Source organism: Canis lupus, unplaced genomic scaffold, assembly GCF_011100685.1.
Source record: "Canis lupus familiaris isolate Mischka breed German Shepherd unplaced genomic scaffold, alternate assembly UU_Cfam_GSD_1.0 chrUn_S2266H2466, whole genome shotgun sequence".
NCBI classification, from domain to species: Eukaryota; Metazoa; Chordata; class Mammalia; order Carnivora; family Canidae; genus Canis; species Canis lupus.
Genome location: NW_023331154.1, coordinates 29,550 through 48,752, shown reverse-complemented (window position 1 = coordinate 48,752; position 19,203 = coordinate 29,550). Strand labels below are relative to the sequence as shown.

Genomic DNA, 19,203 nt, shown 5'->3' with positions numbered 1-19,203 from the left:
TCCTCCTTGTTCTCCGTGGGGAACCCCAGTTGACAGCAAGTGCAATAGGAAGGCCAGAGCAAGGGATAAGGGTCTAGCCTACCCTGCCTGTAATTTCCTGTGTATCATTCATGTCTCAATAGTTTCCTTTTTTTGGTTGTTTTCTTAAAGATTTTGTTTATGTGAGGAGAGACTGCTTGAGAGTGGACTGAGGGGGAGAGAGAGGGAGAGAATCTTGAGCAGCCTCTGTGCTGAGCCTCAGAGCCTCATCTGGCTCTGAGGTGAAACCAAGAGTCGGATGCTCACTGACTGAGCCCCCCAGGCACCCCTCATAGCTTCCTTTTCTAGGAGAGGAGACTCGGAGCCCTGAGGTTCCTCCCTAGCTCTGTGACTCTACAGCCCTCAGGTGTGCTTCCTTTCCTGCCTCTCAGCTTCTCAGTTCATTTGCATCACTGTTTGCATGTGTTTCCTCATTATGTGTTAGTTTGGACTTTTGCCCCTTTAGGCCGGAAATAACTTGACTCCAGTTGTCACTTGGGTGTAGTAGCAAGAGCCCTGGACTGTGGGAGTCGAGACACCTGGACTCTCATTCTGGCTCTGCCACTGCCTCCTTATATAACTATGGGCAGGTCGCTTAATTCTCTGGATCTGTTTGTTCCTCTGGACAGTGGGGTTGATGTGTCTTGTCCAACTCATGGGGTTGTGATGAGGATCAATGAGATTGTATATGAAATTATTGGGGAGAAGGCCTGAGTATATTTTCATGGGCTTTTAGGGCAGGCAGACCAATGTTTAAGATCGCCTCTGCTATTAATTAGGAGTTCACGTCTCTGAGCTGGTTTCCCCATTTATAAAATAGGACCAAATCGCCTTAGAAGGTTGTGCGAGGTATCTAAAGCCTTTAGCACAGTGTCTGGCACATTGTTAAGCATTCAGTGGATGATAGTTATATAGGTCTCAGTTTTTCTCTGCCTTGTTAGTCAGCTGGAGTGAGATCTGAACCAACCCAGGAATAAGTAGCTCAATTTTCTCCCTCGAGGAAAGAGCTAACATTTTCCAAGTACTTACTTGCTGTATTCTTCCCCAGTAAGACTTCTGTTAATCTTCTCAACATTTAGGTGAGGCAGATATCATGGTTGCTACTTAAAGGTAATGAGCCAAAGCTCTGAGAAGTTAAATGACTTGATCCAGTCACAGAATCAGTAAGTAGGGCAGCCCTGGTGGTTCAGCGGTTTAGTGCTGCCTTTGGCCCAGGATGTGACCCTGGAGACCCGGGATTGAGTCCCACATCGGGCTCCCTTCATGGAGCCTGCTTCTCCCTCTGCCTGTGTCTCTGTCCCTCTCTCTGTGTCTCTTATGAATAAATAAATAAAATCTTTAAAAAAAAAAAAAAAAAGAATCAGTAAGTAGAGCCTGAACTAGACCAAGCCTTATGAATCCAAATTCTGTGGATTCCCCCCGCCCTATAGGCTCATATGTGTAAACAAAAACTAAAGGAATTGTGGAAACTAACCTTTCCCTTATGTCTTTCAAGTCAACGTCGGTGAGGACTGTCCAGTATTTGATGGCCTGTTTGAATTCTGTCAGTTATCTACTGGTGGCTCTGTGGGTAAGGAATATACCTCCCTCCTCACGGGCTGTGCTGGGTTGTACTAGTGAGGCCTGCCTTTTAGGCCGCTGTCCCAGTGGGGTTGATCTGGGACCCTTTAAACGGTCCTATGAGTTTTTACCTTACGTCTTTTAAAATATCCTTCTGGTTCAGTCCCAGCCTAGGTTTAGTCTCTGACATGGTACTGACAGGTGTCCTTGATTGTCCTTTCCTACCAAGAGATCTTAAATACTGGAATTCCCTGCGGACCTCATGGGGTTGTGGAGATGCTGTACATAGAAGCAATTTGCAGACTGCAAAGTGCTATGAAAATGGGAAGTGTCACCATCTGTGTCTTACAAAAGACCATAGTAATTACCTTTAGAGGTCAGAAATAGTCCCCACATATCTCCCACTTCCATTATTAACTTCTAGATTACCTCTATGATTACTCTAAACCCTTTCTTAACAAATATTTATTTTCCTATGATCCTTATTTCCTCTCCTCTCCCCTTTGGCTCCCAATATAATCTCAGAGAACAAAGATGTGCACAGAAAAAAGTTGCCCACAATCACACTGTCCACAGATAATCGTTATTACCATTTAGGTGTTTATATATCCATTCTTTTTTCTGTGTGTATATATGTGGATTAAACATATACATCTGTATTTTGCAAAAATGTGTCACATGTGTATAGTTTTTGTGTCTGCATCTTTTACTTAATAAATCTTTAAAATTTCTTTAGTTCTAGTAGACTATAGCATGATTTCTAGTGGCTACATGATTATTCCATGTTATGGACCAACTTTAGTTGATATAATCAGTCCCCTCTTGTTGGATCACTTGACTTGTTCCATGTTTTTATTGCTGTTAGAATTACACTGCCACAAATGCACCTGATTACACAAGTGTCTATTTCTCTAGCTTCTGGGGCCAGTGTGTACTTGGAGCTTCTGATACCTTCAGTCAGTATCTTCATCATTTTTTGACCATGAACCCCAGTAATAAATACATTTACACGCAGTTGAGGTTCTGCATGCACATTCTTGCTCAGAAGCCAGTTTCACAGAAGAGCATTTACCTTTACTGTTATTTTATCCTAGTCTGTTTTGTTTAGTACACACATACTAATCATGACCCATTAAACCAATTTTAAGGCTTACTGATGGGTTACCACCCTCAGTTTGGAAAAAAGTTGTTTAGAGTAGCCAGGGTCATATTTACTCTCTGTTGGAATAGGGAAGGAGGGAGAGGACTGGCCTCTGGATCGTACAGTCCAGTTGTCTGATAGGTCCTACCTCTCACTGGTTTTCTGGGCTTCTTGGGGAAAGGGAGAAGATGGTTTGCTAACAGTCTTGTGTTTGCTCTCTCACACCCAGCGAGTGCTGTGAAATTGAATAAGCAGCAGACAGACATCGCTGTGAATTGGGCCGGGGGGCTGCACCATGCAAAGAAGTCTGAGGCATCTGGCTTCTGTTACGTCAATGATATCGTCTTGGCCATCCTGGAACTGCTAAAGTATGCCTGCCTGGCCTTGTCTCTTGGAGGAGCACCTTAGGCCAGGTTCCCACTTCCCTCTCCCCATGGGCTTGCCTCCCTAGTTTACTTTTCCTAGCAGTGTGTTGGCTAGGATTGTGTTTAGTGAGTGTCTCTGGCCATCCTCTCCTTGACGGGGTCCTGGTTTGATCTGAGCCCACGGCAAGATCAGGGGCAGGCACTGCTCAGATCCTGCCTCCAAAGTGTCCCTGTGTGGCTGGAGTTGACCCTGGCTGTAGAGTAGGAAGATCGGACTTGGTCGGCTTGGTCAGGCCTCTGGAGACACCCTGCCGCTCTTCCACCTTCCTTCAGCCAGTTTCCACGTCTCTGGTGCTTAGAGATACCTGAGGGAGGCAGCCAGCCCGGTAAGCTGGGACCTGGCGCCCTTGGCGCGTCCCATCCCCAGAGAGCCCCCAGACCCCTGACCCCCTTCTGATCCTAGGTATCACCAGAGGGTGCTGTATATTGACATTGATATTCACCACGGCGATGGCGTGGAAGAGGCCTTCTATACCACAGACCGGGTCATGACTGTGTCCTTTCATAAATACGGAGAGTACTTCCCAGGAACTGGGGACCTACGGGTGAGAACTCCCTTCAGGGGCCTACCAGCTCACCCTCAGCTGCCAGCTCTAACTCTCCTATCTCATGTCACCAGAAACCACTCCTGCCTCTTTAGCCATTCAGGACATCATACCCCAGCCTAGGGTACCTGCCCTGATCGCCTTCCTCCCTTATTCTGGAGGAAGAGAGGGATAGGGCTCTCATGAGAGGTCCCTCCTGGCCATAGCTAAGTTACGTTACACTACTCAGATGTCCCATAGGACTTGAATTTTAGGCTAGAAACATCAGGTTCACTCCAGTGGGCTAGGAATTGGAATTCATATGGGCCATCTCAAGGGTTCTTAACCTTTCCCTTTGATCATCTGACTGCAAGCTATGGACTCTGTCCTCAAGAAAGTATAGGAAACCTTTTGTGTCTGATAGTGAATAGTTAATAACAGATACCTCCCCTTACAGAAGCCCATCAATAGACCTCAGGATAAGAGTCCTTGGAAGCTAACTCATCAAACTCTTGTATCTGCTTCTATTATCATGACTATGAAACAAGCCCTTTTCCATGTAACCCTCTGGTGAAAGAGTGGCACTAGTTCATCTGTTTGCTGTGGCAAGCACTAGAATAAGTGGGCATTTCCTTTTTTTTTTTCTTTCTTTCGTTTTTTTTTTAAGTGGGCATTTCCAATTCTAAAGAACTCTTCTGCCTTCTCTGGGGAGGAAAAGGTTGTCCCAGGGTGAGTGTTAGTTCTGTGACCCAGCCACCAGCAGCTCTAACCCAATCCAAAGGTGAGGTCTTGTGCTATGGGGTAGGGTATTCCATCTCTGGCTCCATAAATAGTTCTCAGCCTGGGCGCAGGCTCAGTGGTGTGTCCAGAGATGTGAGCCTGTGTGAGGGATGGTATTAGCCAAGATGCCCCTGTTCTGTCCCTGGCTCAGCTCCAGGGCCCCACCTGTCTCTCTCAGAACCACTGCCTCTTTCCTTAGCCTTCCAGCCCCCATCTTGAACTTCTTCCTAGCTTCATCTTTCACTATTACTTTAATGTCCTTCTTGATTAGGATATTGGGGCTGGCAAAGGCAAGTATTATGCTGTTAACTACCCGCTCCGAGATGGGATCGATGACGAGTCCTATGAGGCCATTTTCAAGCCGGTAAGTGGCTTATCCACCACCCGGGCTGCAATCAGACTTAGTCTGAGGGATGGGTAGCAAAGTACCTCCAGCATACCTAGGTACTTCTCCCCCAACCCCGAGAAGCTGATTGGGAAATGAGATGTGTTTTGACCCTGGATTGTATGCTGTGTGGTCAGCTAGGGGAATGAAATTCATGCAAATATTTATTGATGCCTTCTGTGGGTCAGGCCCTCTGTTGGATACAAGAATATCTAAGACATGAATCATACCCTTGAAGACCTCACAGTCTACATTGCGGGAGGCAGGCACATACACGACAGCGTGTGGTCATTACTGTTTTTGCAAGATGAACAGAAGGGTGGGAGACAAATGGCTGCCTGGGCTGGGGGGAGGGTAGTCAGAGATGACTTCACAGAGGTGGTGATATTTGAGCTGGACTTTGAAAAATGAGTTGCCTATGTAAAGGAGGTGGAGGCTGGAGAGCAGGGGTGGCATTCAACAGGGGGAACAGCACCAGCAGAAGTACAGAGGTGCCTGTATGTAGCTGCATCTAGACTAGTTCAAATATGGGAGGACCATTGAAGGATGTGATGGGAAACATATGTTGGGGTCAGGATTTCAAAGGGGGCCTTGAATGCTGAGCTGAGGAGTTAAATCTTTGCCTGTAAGCCACAAGGAACCATCACTGGCTTATTATTAACCTAATAGGGTCAGGTAGTGAAGTGCTTCCTATATGCCTTATAGTAAGGGTAGCAGCGAAGCCCAACATATGGTCTTTGTCCTAGGTGATATCAAAATCTTGTCAGAGTGAGAAAGATGAAAGTGAGTGCCCCCTCACAATATGAGGCACAGAGTCTGTAGGACTGAAGGCAGATGCAGCTGACAGTCAGAAGTGGCACTGGAGCTTGGGCAGTGAAGGAAGCAAAAGATGAGGCTGTTCCAGGTTCAGCATTACTAGAGCTAGAAAGATCTTGGAGAGCCTTTCAAATTGGAAAATTGAAATCCCAGACTGATGCTCCCTACCACCCAGCATGAGGGAGAGTGGAAAGTAGGAGTAAATGATGCCAAAGTACTGCACCCATCCTTTGCAGCCCCAAACATCACATAACCTCTTCAAGCTGGTGGTTACCGGGATGTGTCCTTTTAGGTCATGTCCAAAGTGATGGAGATGTTCCAGCCCAGTGCGGTGGTCTTACAGTGTGGCTCTGACTCCCTGTCTGGGGATCGGTTAGGTTGCTTCAATCTCACGATCAAAGGTGAGGCCAGGTAGCATAGGGATGGGTGGGCAGGGTCCTGCTGGGTGCTCCTGTAATCCAACAAACCCTTTCTTCCCCGAAGGGCACGCCAAGTGTGTGGAGTTTGTGAAGAGCTTCAACCTGCCTATGCTGATGCTGGGAGGAGGCGGCTACACCATCCGTAATGTGGCCCGCTGCTGGACATATGAAACAGCTGTGGCCCTGGACACGGAAATCCCGAATGGTGAGAGCTCCAGGGCCAAGCCAGGCTGGGCTGGGCACAGCTGAAGCTTGTGTTTCCTCAAGTTCACAAGCCGTTTCCCACTAGCTGTGTGGCCTCCCCTCTTCTGATGCTAGTCATCGATTAATTCTCCTGCCTATCCTCTTGTGATAGTCAGACCACCAGTTTTTTCCTGAGTCCTTTCTTGACCCTGTCCTCTCTCCCTCCTGCTTCTGGTCTAGACAGAATTATCAGTGGTTATTTATAGCTTTGGAATTTCTACTCTGTAGGGGATCTGGGATAGTCAGTGAGGAAATGCTCCCAATGGGCATTGCCTAAATTTTTCCAAATTGGGCTTGTGCCTCTTCTCATTGTGTGTATGTTGGAGGGTGACACTGGAGAACAGCATTAAAAAGATTGAAACCCCACTAAGTACCCAAGTCTCACCATCTCAGAGGCATTCTTCTGTGTTAGATGGTTGGGCTGACAGGTCCAGACAAACCTACAAATGCTTTTTTTCTTGGGGTCCTGTGGCAGCCAGGTCTCTTGACTCCTATCTCCTGCCCCAATTAGAGCTTCCGTACAATGACTACTTTGAATACTTTGGACCAGATTTCAAACTTCACATCAGTCCTTCCAATATGACCAACCAGAATACCAATGAATACCTGGAGAAGATCAAGTGAGTATATCCCCATGCACCCCCTGATTGAACATTCCAGGCTCTGGTTTGTCCCTAACCAGAGCCCAGCCACCCTCTCTACCATTGGCCATAGACAGCGACTGTTTGAGAACCTGAGAATGCTGCCCCACGCACCTGGGGTCCAAATGCAGGTGATTCCTGAGGATGCCATTCCAGAGGAGAGTGGCGACGAGGACGAAGAAGACCCTGACAAGCGCATCTCTAGTAAGACCCAGATCCGGGGGCGGTACCTTCCCGTTCAGTAGGTAGCTCTGGCTTCCCACCCCTGTTCTTGGTTCCATGTTCCTCCTAAGCTACTCATCTGTTGAGAAACCCATGTTCTAGTTCTTGGGACAATTTAGGGAGTCTGAGTTTCCTTCCCCTCTTCTTAGTCACCCCCTTCCCTTGGTGTCTCTTGGAGGACACACAGGGAAGCACTGGGCACAGACCTTGAGGTAAAGCTGATCTCCTGCTGTCTCACTTACATTTCCCATTGCCTCCCAGTCTGTTCATCTGACAAACGAATTGCCTGTGAGGAAGAGTTCTCGGACTCTGATGAGGAGGGAGAAGGTGGTCGTAAGAACTCTTCCAACTTCAAAAAAGCCAAGAGAGTCAAAACTGAGGACGAAAAAGAGAAAGACCCAGAAGAGAAGAAAGGTGGGTTTGGGTCATGCCCAGACTTGGGTCTTGAGCCCCAGGCCCCAGAGGAGGATGAATGTATGTAGGGCTCTAGGAGGGAGCTGACTCAGGCCCTGCCTTCTGTTGGGGTTCTGCCTCCACCCCCAGAAACAGCAGGACCCACAAAAGAATGAAATTCAATTTGTTATCTGCACTGGCCGGTTGAGCCCTGCCAGGCTCCAGAGCCAGGGACATGCCTAGTCTCCCCATGGTCAGGAGTGTGGCTCTCACACACCACCCAAGCCCCTTTCCCAGTGCTTCACCCCAGGTTCCCAGGGGGCTGCCCCCGCCCACCGGGTTCAGGCACTAGCAGGCTGGGAAACCGGTCCAACCTGTTTGTTCTCTGCAGGGCTCAAGGGGAGGGCCTGGGATGGGCTTTTCTCTTTTGTATGTCCAGTGAGCTGTGTTGGGGAAGGGGGTTCAGCCTAAGTGAAGATTCCATGGGTCTTTCTGGAGGGGAGCCTTGGCCATCCCTGCACTCTTATGTTCTAGAAGTCACAGAAGAGGAGAAAACCAAGGAGGAGAAGCAAGAAGCCAAAGGGTGAGGAAGGAGCTGTCGGCCATCTCCCTGGCATTGGAGCACCAGCCCCTTTGTCCGCCCTGCCGAGGGAGGCGCAGGGACAGCTGGTGCAGCTTACAAAGACCTCTTTCAGGGACCAGTCTGTCTGTCTCTGCAGTTCTAGGCAGAGCTAGGAAGCCCCAGCCCTTGGCAGTCACCTGGGCAGCTGGGGTCCTATAGAAGTCATTGTCCCCGTATTTTTGCCTCCAGGCCTCTGGGGCACGTTATCTCATGCCAGTCTCTGCTCTCTCCACAGGGTCAAGGAGGAGGTCAAGTTGGCCTGAGCAGACCTCTCCAGTTCTGGTTTCCTGCCAAGTTCCCCACCTTTCTCCCACAACCCCTCAGATTTTATATTTTCTATTTCTCTGTGTATTTATATAAAAATATATTAAATATAAATATCCCCAGGGACTAGACAGGAACCAGGGCCCTGAGCCTAGGGCACACATTATGAGTGAGCTTTTCTAGTGGCTGCCTCGCCACCCATCCTTCCCCAGTTCTTAATTTTGAACCATAAAGGGTACCGGTTCTGGAAGGCATGCTTTTAAGCAGCCATAGGACAAAATCCAGAAATGCCAAGTGCCTGCTTCGTAGCTTTGGAAAGGTGCCCTCATTGAGCATTCTAGGAGTGGCTGGGTCTTCTGGGACCCTCCCATCAGGCTCCTTAAGGTAACATCAGCCATTTTTAGATTGGTTCTCTTATCATACCTTCCCACTGGCCCCATGTGAGCCAAGGAACTCACTGCCTGCCCTCTATCCTTGCCCAGTTCTGCAGGTGGAGATTGATAAGTCAGGTATCCTTTTTTGAGATACTATTTTCATTTTCATGAGAATCTTTGTAATAAAATGGTACATTTCTACATCCTCCTGAGCTTGTCTCCTAGCAGTATCCCTGGGTTGATTTCAACTCCACTTCCCTGCCCTTCTCGTGTCCAGGAGAATCTGGGCAACTCCATGAACAAGGAAACAACCCCACAAACTTAACCTTCACCCTAATCCCTCCCACAAGGGTTGAGGTTAACCGATCTTCTCACCCTACCCCCAGAAGACCACTCATTAAAAAGCACTACTAAAGGGACGACATTTATTCCTTTTCCAAATGTTACAGTAAAACCAGGTGGAAGAGAATGGTTTTAGCAGTTAGAAAAAAAAAAAAAAGTACAAATCTGGGGTTTGGCCATTAAAAGTTATTTACAACAATGGGAGGGGGAAAAAAAAAGACAACAAGAAGTTGTTTCACATTACAGACCTCCCCCCCACCCCAAAGCCTAATACTTGCTTACCAAGTCAAAAAAGAGACACAGTCGATTCACAAGCTGGAGGTTTGAACTTGAGTAAGACATTTATAAAAACCTAGACAGGGGCAGTGTCCTCCCCAGCCCAGGTGCCACTAGGCACAGCACAAGAGACTAAAAACTCAACAGAGGGGAAGGCTGGACACTCGGGTTTGGGAGTGTAGGCACCCCACATCTGGCTCAGGGATTTGGGGAGTAAACAAAACCTACTTGGAAAAGAACTGGGGAAGAAAACCAGCAATTGCCTTCTGCAGGGGTAGGGGCAGGAGAGGTAGGGCCAGGGGCAGGAGCATATTTCACATCACTAACCTAACTCGGGAAACTGCAAGGGACCATCTTCAGCTGGCCTTAAGAGGAAGGCCAGATGGATGATGGGAGAATCCACAGGAGGGAAAAGGAGAGGGAACGTGGCTGGGAGGGGGCAACAGCCCCTTCCTTTCTGGGCACAGGAAGGCAGCCAGGGCACCAGGTCCAGGGAGTGACCTCACAAGGACAGCACAGTTTTTGCAGCTTAGAGATCACCCACCTGCCCCCACCCAGCTACTCATTCTGCTCGCCGGCAGGTGTAGGGCCACTCTCCGGCCCCGAGGGAGTGGACGGCTCTGCAGCCTGGGGCCCTGCCTCTTCTTCTGTGTCTCCTCCCTTGGAGGCAGCACTAGCCTCTGCCCCCTTGGCCTGGGGCTCCTGGCTCTCAGGGGTGGCGGCAGCCTTCCCTTCCTGGGCTGTGCCTTCCTCGCCGCAGGCACCGATCTCGCCCTGCTCCTGCTCTTCCTCTGTGGGTGAGGAGGCAGAGGAATCACCCCCACCCTCCTTCCGATTTCTCTTGAAGGACAGACCACTCAATTTGAAAGGCTTCTTGAAAGAGAATTTCTTCTTCTTCTTGGGGGTCTCCTTGGCGGGGGCATCCCCCTTGACCTCAGCGCCCTGGCTAGGGGGTGCTGGCTCGATGGCATCGCCAGTGGCCCCGGCTGCCTCCTCTGTTCCGTTCACGGGGGGCGACTCCCCTTCACCCTTGGGGGATAAGTCTCCATTGCTTTTCACGTGGCCATTCTCCTGCAGGGCAGAGGAGACAGCAATGAGGCCTGGGGCTCTACCCCTCCTCCCCCCACCCGCCCCTGACCCCTTCCAGGCAATAGGATCCCGACTCTTCTGCAACCCGGGAGGCTGCTTGTGGCCTCACCCCCACCAGGATCCCGTCAAACATCTCCCTCCTGCCCTCACGAGCGCGCGGGGGCCGACAGCGCAGAGGCCACGGCCGGCAGGAGGCGCTGGGGTCCCGTGGCCCCCCACCCACCTCCCCCGGGGCGCGCTCTCCATTCGGCGCAGACCCGCTCGCGGCCGCCGATTCCCCGCGGGCGGGCGAGCCCTGCAAGCCGACATCGGGCGGGAAGCCGCCCCGGGGCGCTCTTCTCCGCACCTGGACGGCCCATTTTCCCAGCCTCCCGCTTTGTGTAAACGGGCCCCCCACCCACCTCGGGCTCTCCCCACATCTCGACTCCCCACTAAAAAAAGGGCTGTGAGCCACCGAGGTCGGGCCTGCGGGAGGAGTGCCCTCCCCCCTCCCCGGGCACCCGCCCCGCGGCCCCTGGGCGCCCCCTTGGCGCGGCCCGCCAGCGCCTTTGTTCCCCGCGCGGCACTCGGGGCGGCCGGGGGGCAGCGCCGGGGGCCGGGACCGCAAACAAAGAAGGCGGCGGGGCCAGGCCGGCGCCCCCTCCCCGCCCCTCCCCTCGCTTCGCCCGCGGGGGCTGCGGCGCCGAGAACAAAGGGACCGGGCGGGGGAGGGGGCGCCGCGTGTCCCGGGCCGGACAAAGCGCGCGGCCCCGGCCCAGGGCCCCAGAGGGGGCGAGGTGCGGGAGGAGGGGGCCAGGGCGGGCCGTGCCGAGCGCACCCACCTGTCCGTTGGCCTTAGCAGGGGAAGCGCCTGCTGCCTCCTCGGCGGTCACGTCGCCCCGGGGAGCCTTGGAGCTCTGGCTGCCCATGATGGGGGGGGTCTGCTGGGGGGCGCCCGGGGCGGCCCCGGGCTCGCGCCGCAGGGGATAGTTCGGCCGGGTCGGCCTGGCCGGCGGAGGGGTGGGGCTCGCGCCTGAGGGGGAGGGGTATGGGGGGAACCGAGCTGCACCCCCTCTCGGCGCCCGACCCGCTGGCTACGCCCGCCACCGCTCCGCTCCGCGCCAGAATGCCGCCCGCCGCCCGCCGAGCCGCCTTATATATGCGCCCCGAGCTCGGGGCGGGGCCGGACATTTAAATGAGCGCCCAATCGAGGAGCAGAGGCGGGCTCAGGTCCCGGGCCCCACTTGCGCAGTGGGCGACGCTGGCGGTCTGATACCCCCAGCCCGCTCTCCTATCCGGGGCGGGTGGGGGCCAACGTGGAAGGGGGGAGGCGGGTCGTTAAGCGAGCTGGGTAGAGGACGTGCTCCCAGAGGAAAGGGAGAGCAATCGTTCCCTCCTGTCGCCGCCCCCGCCAGGGTGGACGCCCCCGCACCTGGAGTGGCCCCGGACGCCTCGGTCCTGCACTGACAGCCCCTGTCAGTCTCCCCCTAGAACTCCTGGAAGGGCTCACATGCCCAGACTCGCCAGAGGGCTGGTCCAGAGTTACGCTCCGGAGAATGTGGTCATAGAAGCCGCTGGGCCCCGCGCCGGGATCTGCGCCCCCTCAGGCCTGGACACCGTCACGGGTCCCACCCACGTCCCCGCCTGCCTGCCCGGGTCAGCCTGGGGGATCCGGCCCGCCGCGGAGGCACTCTGGTCAGGCTGGTGAGGCCCGGCCCCCAGCTCTCCTCCCAATCCCCTGGCAGCCGGTCACACCAAACCCCCACTGACAGGCTCACCCTCCGGCTCCCTGGCCCTCAGCCCCCCTCGGGGCGGTCCTGCGATCTACAAGGGCATTTCCATCCCCTGTGACAGCTGAAGAGTCTGAGGCTCAGAGACGTTGACACAACCTGTCTGACTTGTCAGATGCTCTCCCCCTACATCTGCTCCCCCACATTAAGGCAGAGGAACTCCAGGAGGGAATTCAACAAAACCTCAAACATTCCAGTAGAGGGATGAGACCTCACCGAGGCTCCTGGGACAGCCTGTTGAGGACAACCCCCAAGGCTACCCAGCGCAGCTTTCCTGCCCAGCCTGAGTGGAGGGGAGCCTGGACGCAGGGACCGGGAGCTGGTGGCTGGAGACCCTCCAGCTCTGGTCCCCTGCCTCTGCCTCTTCCCCTTCCCCTTCCCCTGTGTGGACAGGCCTGTGGAAACTCCAGAGTCCTGTCTGGCCCCGGATGTGCGTGTCTGGTTGCCCTCAGCCTCCAGGAGGAAGGGGATAGGGGCTGGAGGAAGGAAAGTGTTGCAAAAGCAAGGCTATGTCCTGGACAGCTCAGCACCTCCCTCCCTCCTTCCTTCCCTCCTACGGGTAAGGCCTCCTGGGAGGCCTGAGGCTGTGAGGTGTGGAGATACCCCGGGGCCTGAGAAATCAGGAACTCCCCACAGATCGGACCACAGAGGAGCGGAGGAGGGCTGAGCTGGCATTGCCACTCAGCACCCACTCCCCCCTTACTCTGAGGCTCCAGAAGGCTCTCAGCTTCATTAACACCCCTCCTCTCATTTTCCAGACTGGGACACTGAAGTTCAGAAAGGGAAACAGACATATCCAAGGGCACACAGCAGATGTCAGTAACTGAGGTGAGAAATGGTTCGGAAAGACCTGCTCAAATGAGGTGGGGGCTCTGAGGAAACCCCTGGAAAAATTCTCCTTTGACATCGGGGACTGCCAGGTCAGAGTGGGTGGTACAAAGAACCAGCTCTGGGATAGGAGGGGCCCCACGCCCCACTGCTGCTCACTGACAGAACAGTGCCTTCACCCACTGCCACTGAGCGATGGGCTCCGTGACCTGCATCTCTGTCTCGACCACAATAGGGAACCCACAATGCTGCCAGGCGCTGCCCGCACCGGCTGGCAGGGCTCAGATGGAGAGTGTGTGACTCCTGGAGGGCTCGGGGTCAGAGGTTAAGAGCAGATCCCAAGGCCCTGGACTTCCAGGCTCTGCACTGTGGGTTGACAGGCAAATCTCTGGAGGAGAGAGGAACATCCGAACTCAAGGACCCTGAGTTTCCAGAGCCCCTGGGGGAGCCTGGGCCACAGGGAGCTCTGCCTCTCCCACCAGGTGTTCCTGGAGGCTGGGGAAGGTTCATCCGGGAGCTCAGGCCCTCAGGAAATCCAGGTCCCCCAGAATCTGGCTTCTGGAAGAGGGAAGAGGCTTCGGATGCTGTGAGAGTGAGGGGGGTGGTACAGCAGCCCCCACGGCCTCCTCCGTCCACACTGTGGCTCCTTCCTCCCCAGCTGCTGCCAGCGCAGACAATGCACCCATTGTTCCATGGTCTCCAGGGGCCTGTGTGCAACTGTGTGTGTCTGTTTCCCTCTGTGTGGGACTGTGTATTGCTCTGTATCTGTCTGTGTGTGAGAGACTTTGTGACTCTGTGTGTGTGTGTGTGTGTGTGTGTGTGACCAGGTGTGCACGTTTGTGCTTGTGTGAGTCTGTATCTTTGTGTGTGTTCAGGGCAAGAGAGGCTTGCTGACTCTTGGTGTCTCTGAGATTTTCTAGGTGTGTGCCTGTCTGTCCTTGAGATTGTGTGTTCGTAACTGTGTCTCTGTGTGACTGGGCATATAACCATGAGTGTGTGCGGCTATGGGAGACAATCTCGATGAGCATGTATGATAAATTAGCTATTTGGTGTTTGGTGTGAGTGTCCCCATAGGCAGCTGTGTGTGCACCCGTGGGTTCTGATGCTGTGATGGTCAGAACCTATGAGGTATGGAGCAGCAGGGAAAGGAGGATGGAAAGGACAGGATAACTCAGGAATGGACGTGGGAAGGGAGCAGCTGGAGAGACTAGAACCCCATATTTTCACCAGCCCGGGGCTGTCCCCGTTCTCAGGTGAAGCCTCAGCCCCTGGCTCTGGCCTGAGATGCCTCTAGCTTTCCTGGATGGAAGGGAATGAGTTTCCTTGGCAGGAAGCCCAGGACCTCAGGAGAGCCACAGGGTGGGGCTGAAGGTGGGAGGCAGGCAGAGAAGAACATGACCCCATAAAGGAGGGCTGGGTGCACTTTGAGGTCTCCGACTGGGCCCTGTGGTGGGGATCAGATTAGATGCCAGGTGAGGTGTGAGTGGGCAAGAACTAGTCAGATGGGGGCTGGGCCTTCCTAGCAGGGGGACCCCCAGCAGGGGACTAGCACCTGGAACAGGGAAGAGACATCAGAGAATGGCTGGATCCCAAGGGAGACCTCAGTAGTGCTGGTGTGGCACCGCCCAGATTTTAGCTCCAGTCGCCCCCACCCCATCTCCTCCTGGGGAGCATCAGCCGGACCTAGAGACCTTAGTTTTGTCTCCCCCTGCTCTGTAACGGTGAGCTAGTCCTTTCTTCTTGGGCCTGTTTGCTGGTGAGTGACAGGCTGGGCTCCATGATTCATACTCACAAAGACTAGAGTATTCCTCCTCCTGCTCACAAGTGGTGGAGCACCAGCTGTGAGTCATGCAGGGCCCCTGCCCTCAGGGGTTTCCCATCTAGGGGAAGAGACTGGCAGTGCCTTAAGGGGAGAAAAAGAGCCAGACCAGGGCCTGCCAAGGGGCCTGCAGGCTGCATGAAGGAGGGCCATATGCATGGGCCGGGGATGGAGTTTAAAGCAGGACAAAATGGAAACAGACATGGGTTTGTGTGAGGGCAGGGTGGAGGGACAGGCCTAACCTGGAGCAGGGTTTGGAAATAAGATCCCTAGGACTCCAGGACCGACTGGCTGCATGGTTGGGAGGGAGTAGGGAGACGAAGTGACAATGTTGTCACCTGCATCTCTGTTATGGGTGACAGCTGGTCAAGTGGATCCTTTCGAGACAGGAAAACAGAGGGAAAGAGAACTTGGTGGGAGGGGGTGCTTGCTGAATTGAGCCTTGCTGAGTCTGAGGTGCCCCCATCCAGGAGGCAGTGCATAGACATGCCATCAGATCATGTTTCCTGAGCCACAGGCCAGGGCCCAAAGTCTGGCTAGTGACCTCATAGGGACAACAGACAGTAGGTTTTAAGTCAGAACTGACCCCAGGAAATCTGGGCCTCTGGATGCTGCTAGATAAAGTGTTGCTGAGCAGTGCATGAGGTCACCCAGGAAGCACCAGGCCAGTGAGGAGCCCTACCGTTGGAGAGGCAGGCAGCAGTACAGGGCTCCAGGGAAGGAGTCTGGGAGGGAGCCAGAGGGGAGGCACAGCAGGGGACCCCAGAGTACAGAATCATGGAGATCCTTGACCACCCGGGAGAGTTTTGAAGAGGCGGGAATGACCACCAGAAACAATAATCACAGTTCCTAGCATTGCTTACTTACACACGGTTGAATGCCAAGCCCTGTGCCAACTGCTTTCCGTACCTTACCTCGTGAGCCGGTGAAATGTGTCCCCTCATTGTTCCTTCCCATTCACAGAGGAGGGAATGAGCCCTGAGCCCTGTGAGGCGGGGTGTTTCTGGAAGCAAGCAGCAGTGGAGGGCAGCACCAGCAGAAAGTGGTTTTCAGGATCTCTGAGGAGCAGAAGAGTATGGCCAGAGTTTGGCTAGAAGCATTCCCAAAGGGCTCAGATGCTCCCAGTTATGAGCAGCACGCAGGGTGTCAGCAGGGAGAGGCCAGGTGGCCACGGGCTCAGGACCCCAGGCCCTCGACACCCCGGGATCCTGGGTTCTGGTTTGGTTGTCAGCAGCACCCAGGGCCACAGCCTCCCTGCCAATCATGGGCCTTGAACCTGGGCCTGGATACTGGGGCACCTTAGGGGCTCTTCATAGGACCCACCATCCAACTGGTCACCAAATCACAGGCACAGGGATTCTATAGGTTCCCTTTTAAGATTTGAGGCTGCTCAGTGCTCTTATTTCTTCCTTCCCTCCCTCTTCCCTTGGTCTCTGAGTGAACATGTGTGTGTGTGCGTGTGTGTCTGTGAGCGCGCGCAAACGCATGTATGTGGGGGTGGGGTGGAGTGGTCGTGTAACCTGGCCAAGGCCCAGTCACTAACAGAGCTGTCTCTCTGGGGCCCGATTTCCCCAATAACCAAGAGATGTGTCATCAGCTCACCTGCCTATCTTCCCCAGGCTCGATGAGGTCACCAGAAACTCAACCCGTTTGACACGGGTGGCCTGAGCCTCTCCCTTCCCCCTTCCCTCCCCGCTTCCAAACTTTCAGTTTCTGTTCGGATCCTGGGTGCCACAGTGGAAGAGGCAGCCAAACTGGTGGAATGTGGATTGCTTACAACTTTCCAACCAAAATTCCCCGCCCCCCCCCCCCCCCCCCCGCGGGGAAAGTCCCTTTAAAAGGGAAACTGAAACCCTGTCTTGGTCCACTCCCCAGGCCCACCTCATCCTCTCCAAGCTATTCAGATCCCTCACTCCTCCCATTCAGCCTCTCCCTCAAATGATCTGGACCCACCTTGCAGCTTTGGGACCCCGGACAAGTCCCTCCCCTCGCTGGGCTTCCCAATGCGCAACCCCGTAAAATGAGGACACTGGGTACCGCTTGAGGCAGCAGCAAGGGTGCGGCGAGGTATTTCTGTGTTGAGGCAATCGTAGTCATGAAGTATCGTGTCCTCGCTGTGTGGCTGTAGGGCCTCTCTGAGCCTCAGTGTCCTCATCTGTAAAGTGGGAATGATCATAGCCAGGTCTGGGGTAATTGTGAGGTAAATGAGCTAATGCCAGCAAGTGAAGCCCTTAAATCCGTCACCTGAGGCTCAGAGCACACGGGAGCATCCAGCAACATTCACTGGTATGACTGAGTGAAATGCTGCGCAAGAACGTGGTGCCAACTTGGCACTCAACGGTGTGCTCATTCTCTTCTCAACCTGGGGAGAGGAGGCAGGGGGCCAGGAGCTCCCTGAGACGACCCAGTGTCCCCTCTATCAACACTCTTCAGGGGCAGGTGGTAGAGGGACTGACCAGGCTGCTCTAAGGATGCTGAATTATTCAGAGGGAAATTTATTTGACTCAATCAATTCCTTCCATGATAAAGGAATCTGCATCTTCCCAGAACCCTAAGGATTCTCTCCGTCTCCTCTTGCAACCCCCGAGTGTCCCACTGGGACCTCCTCTTAGTGACTATTCCTAGAAAGACATGCTAGGAAGCTTGCCTCCTATACACTTCATCTGTCTGTCCCCTCCTAACCCCTTCTCAAACTCTCCTTCCCTCCCACCTGCACAGAGGCCCCTGATATCCTGGTGACACCCCTGCCCACACCCCTCCCCCACAGCGCTCCAGGGCGTACCTCACCGGGATCAAGCTCCCAGCCTCATTTTCCTGATTTTCCTCTGGCTCCCAGAACCTCAACTCTACTGGCTTATCAGTGCCTCAGAGTGTTGAGTGTGTGTGGCCTCAGGGCTTTTGAACGTACTCTTCCCTCTGCGTAGAATGCCTCTCTCCACTTCTCTATTTGTTGAATTTCTATTCTTTTCTTAAAACCTAGATCAAACAAAAACAAAAACAAAACAAAACAAAACAAAAACCCCAGATCAAACCACTCCTGAGAACATCCAGGTTTGCAGGAGGAAGGGAGGCTCTCCCCATCACATACTCTATATCTCTGAGCATAAGGTTCCCACTACTCTGTTGCCCAAGCCAGGAATCTGCTCCCCACCCTCCCAGCTCAGCTCATCATCCCCTCTCCTCCACGTCCACAACTGCGGCCCTTCTCACCTGTGCCCAAGGCCCGCAGCACAGCCGCCTTCACACTCGTCTGTCTGCCCCATGTCCAGCGCCTCCAGCTGCTCTCCTCTGCCTCGGGGTCACTTTCCAATAGAGGGTGCTCAATGAATATTTACTAGCTGATGGAGTAAATGTGCCAAGGAAGGCACAAAGGAGTGAAAGGAATGTCAAATCAAACACGTCCCCTTGGGCAGCCTGGGTAGCTCGGCGGTTTAGCGCCGCCTTAGACCCAGGGCATGATCTTGGAGACCCGGGAAAGAATCCCGCGTCGGGCTCCCTGCATGGGGCCTGCTTCTCCCTCTGCCTGTGTCTCTGCCTCTCTCTCTCTTTCTCTCTCTCTCTCTCTCTCTCTGTCTCTCATGAATAAATTAAAAAAAAAAAAAAAAAAACCATGTCCCCTTGGCTTTAGACCTTGCTGTGGCTTCCTACTGCCCTCGGGATGTCTGCACCCTACATCGAAGGTCTTGGCCATCTGGCACCCATGGCACACTCTGGACTGTCCACCATGCTATAACCTTGCTCTCTTTTCTGCCGTTACGCAGGCAGTCCCTTTGCCTGGACTGTCCCTCCCTGCCAGGTAGAAGGGAGACACTGGGTTGTTGCAATCACCCAAGCTAGACATTATGGGGTCCTGAACTAAAGGTCCAGAGCAGCAGCCAACACCAGCATTTCCCGAGCTGGGGCCTGTTCTTAGGGCTGAGGCTTACATGCATAGCTTTGGAGTTAATGCTTGAGATGCCCATCAGAGCCCCATGGAGATAGCAGACTTGCAGTTACTGAGTCTGTGAGGCTGGACTTAAGAGTTTGGGGTGTCCCAAATTGGAATGGAACTGGATGGGATTCACCAGAAAAGGAGTGACTCAAGAAGACAGCTCCAGGGGGGGCTCACCAACATTAAGACTCTGGGAGCAGAGCTAGCAGGGGCACCCAGCCGATGGTCATTGGGAAAGGGAGCAGTCCAGGAGCAGGGGGCCCTGAAGGCGAGGGAAGCAATGGTTTCCAATGGGAATGAGTGATGCACCACGTCAAATGCT

General features: G+C 53.7%; 2 protein-coding genes and 1 long non-coding RNA gene across 5 annotated transcripts; 1 reads left to right on the top strand and 2 right to left on the bottom strand.

Moving 5' to 3' along the window:
• Positions 1-1,429: 1,429 nt before the first annotated feature.
• LOC119879077 (histone deacetylase 1-like) lies at positions 1,430-9,039 on the top strand. Of its 2 annotated transcripts, XM_038589533.1 has the most exons (11): positions 1,430-1,588; positions 2,949-3,087; positions 3,548-3,689; positions 4,720-4,812; positions 5,942-6,050; positions 6,133-6,273; positions 6,823-6,931; positions 7,026-7,156; positions 7,436-7,588; positions 8,102-8,150; positions 8,425-9,039. In XM_038589533.1, the coding sequence occupies exons 3-11, from the start codon at positions 3,633-3,635 to the stop codon at positions 8,450-8,452; spliced, it is 870 nt and encodes a 289-aa protein (XP_038445461.1). In that variant the 5' UTR covers positions 1,430-1,588; positions 2,949-3,087; positions 3,548-3,632; the 3' UTR covers positions 8,453-9,039. The 2 variants fall into 2 exon arrangements, with proteins under 2 accessions (XP_038445461.1, XP_038445462.1); XM_038589534.1 differs by lacking the exons at positions 1,430-1,588; positions 2,949-3,087 and adding an exon at positions 3,118-3,470 and having other exon boundaries at positions 8,425-8,590.
• A 199-nt stretch (positions 9,040-9,238) lies between these two features.
• On the bottom strand, positions 9,239-11,628 carry LOC119879078 (MARCKS-related protein). The gene is made up of 2 exons (XM_038589535.1): positions 11,356-11,628; positions 9,239-10,516 (listed from the first exon to the last, which is right to left on the bottom strand). Exons 1-2 carry the CDS (start codon positions 11,440-11,442, stop codon positions 10,004-10,006), a joined length of 600 nt encoding a protein of 199 aa, XP_038445463.1. The 5' UTR covers positions 11,443-11,628; the 3' UTR covers positions 9,239-10,003.
• A 3,914-nt stretch (positions 11,629-15,542) lies between these two features.
• On the bottom strand, positions 15,543-18,382 carry LOC119879079. Of its 2 annotated transcripts, none has more exons than XR_005387325.1 (4): positions 18,161-18,382; positions 17,733-17,926; positions 16,904-17,105; positions 15,543-16,008 (listed from the first exon to the last, which is right to left on the bottom strand). It is a non-coding gene; the product is annotated as an uncharacterized LOC119879079 (long non-coding RNA). The 2 variants fall into 2 exon arrangements; XR_005387324.1 differs by having other exon boundaries at positions 16,988-17,105; positions 18,161-18,375.
• Between the last annotated feature and the right edge of the window lie 821 nt (positions 18,383-19,203).

Bases quoted from the DNA above. Each gene is read 5' to 3' on its own strand.
- LOC119879077 (XM_038589533.1), top strand. From the start codon at position 3,633: ATGACTGTGTCCTTTCATAAATACGGAGAGTACTTCCCAGGAACTGGG. The intron at 6,051-6,132 runs GTGAGGCCAGGT...TCTTCCCCGAAG, and splicing joins CTTCAATCTCACGATCAAAG to GGCACGCCAAGTGTGTGGAG. The intron at 7,157-7,435 runs GTAAGACCCAGA...ATTGCCTCCCAG, and splicing joins CCCTGACAAGCGCATCTCTA to TCTGTTCATCTGACAAACGA.
- LOC119879078 (XM_038589535.1), bottom strand. From the start codon at position 11,442: ATGGGCAGCCAGAGCTCCAAGGCTCCCCGGGGCGACGTGACCGCCGAG. The intron at 10,517-11,355 runs GTGGGTGCGCTC...TCTGCCCTGCAG, and splicing joins CTGCTAAGGCCAACGGACAG to GAGAATGGCCACGTGAAAAG.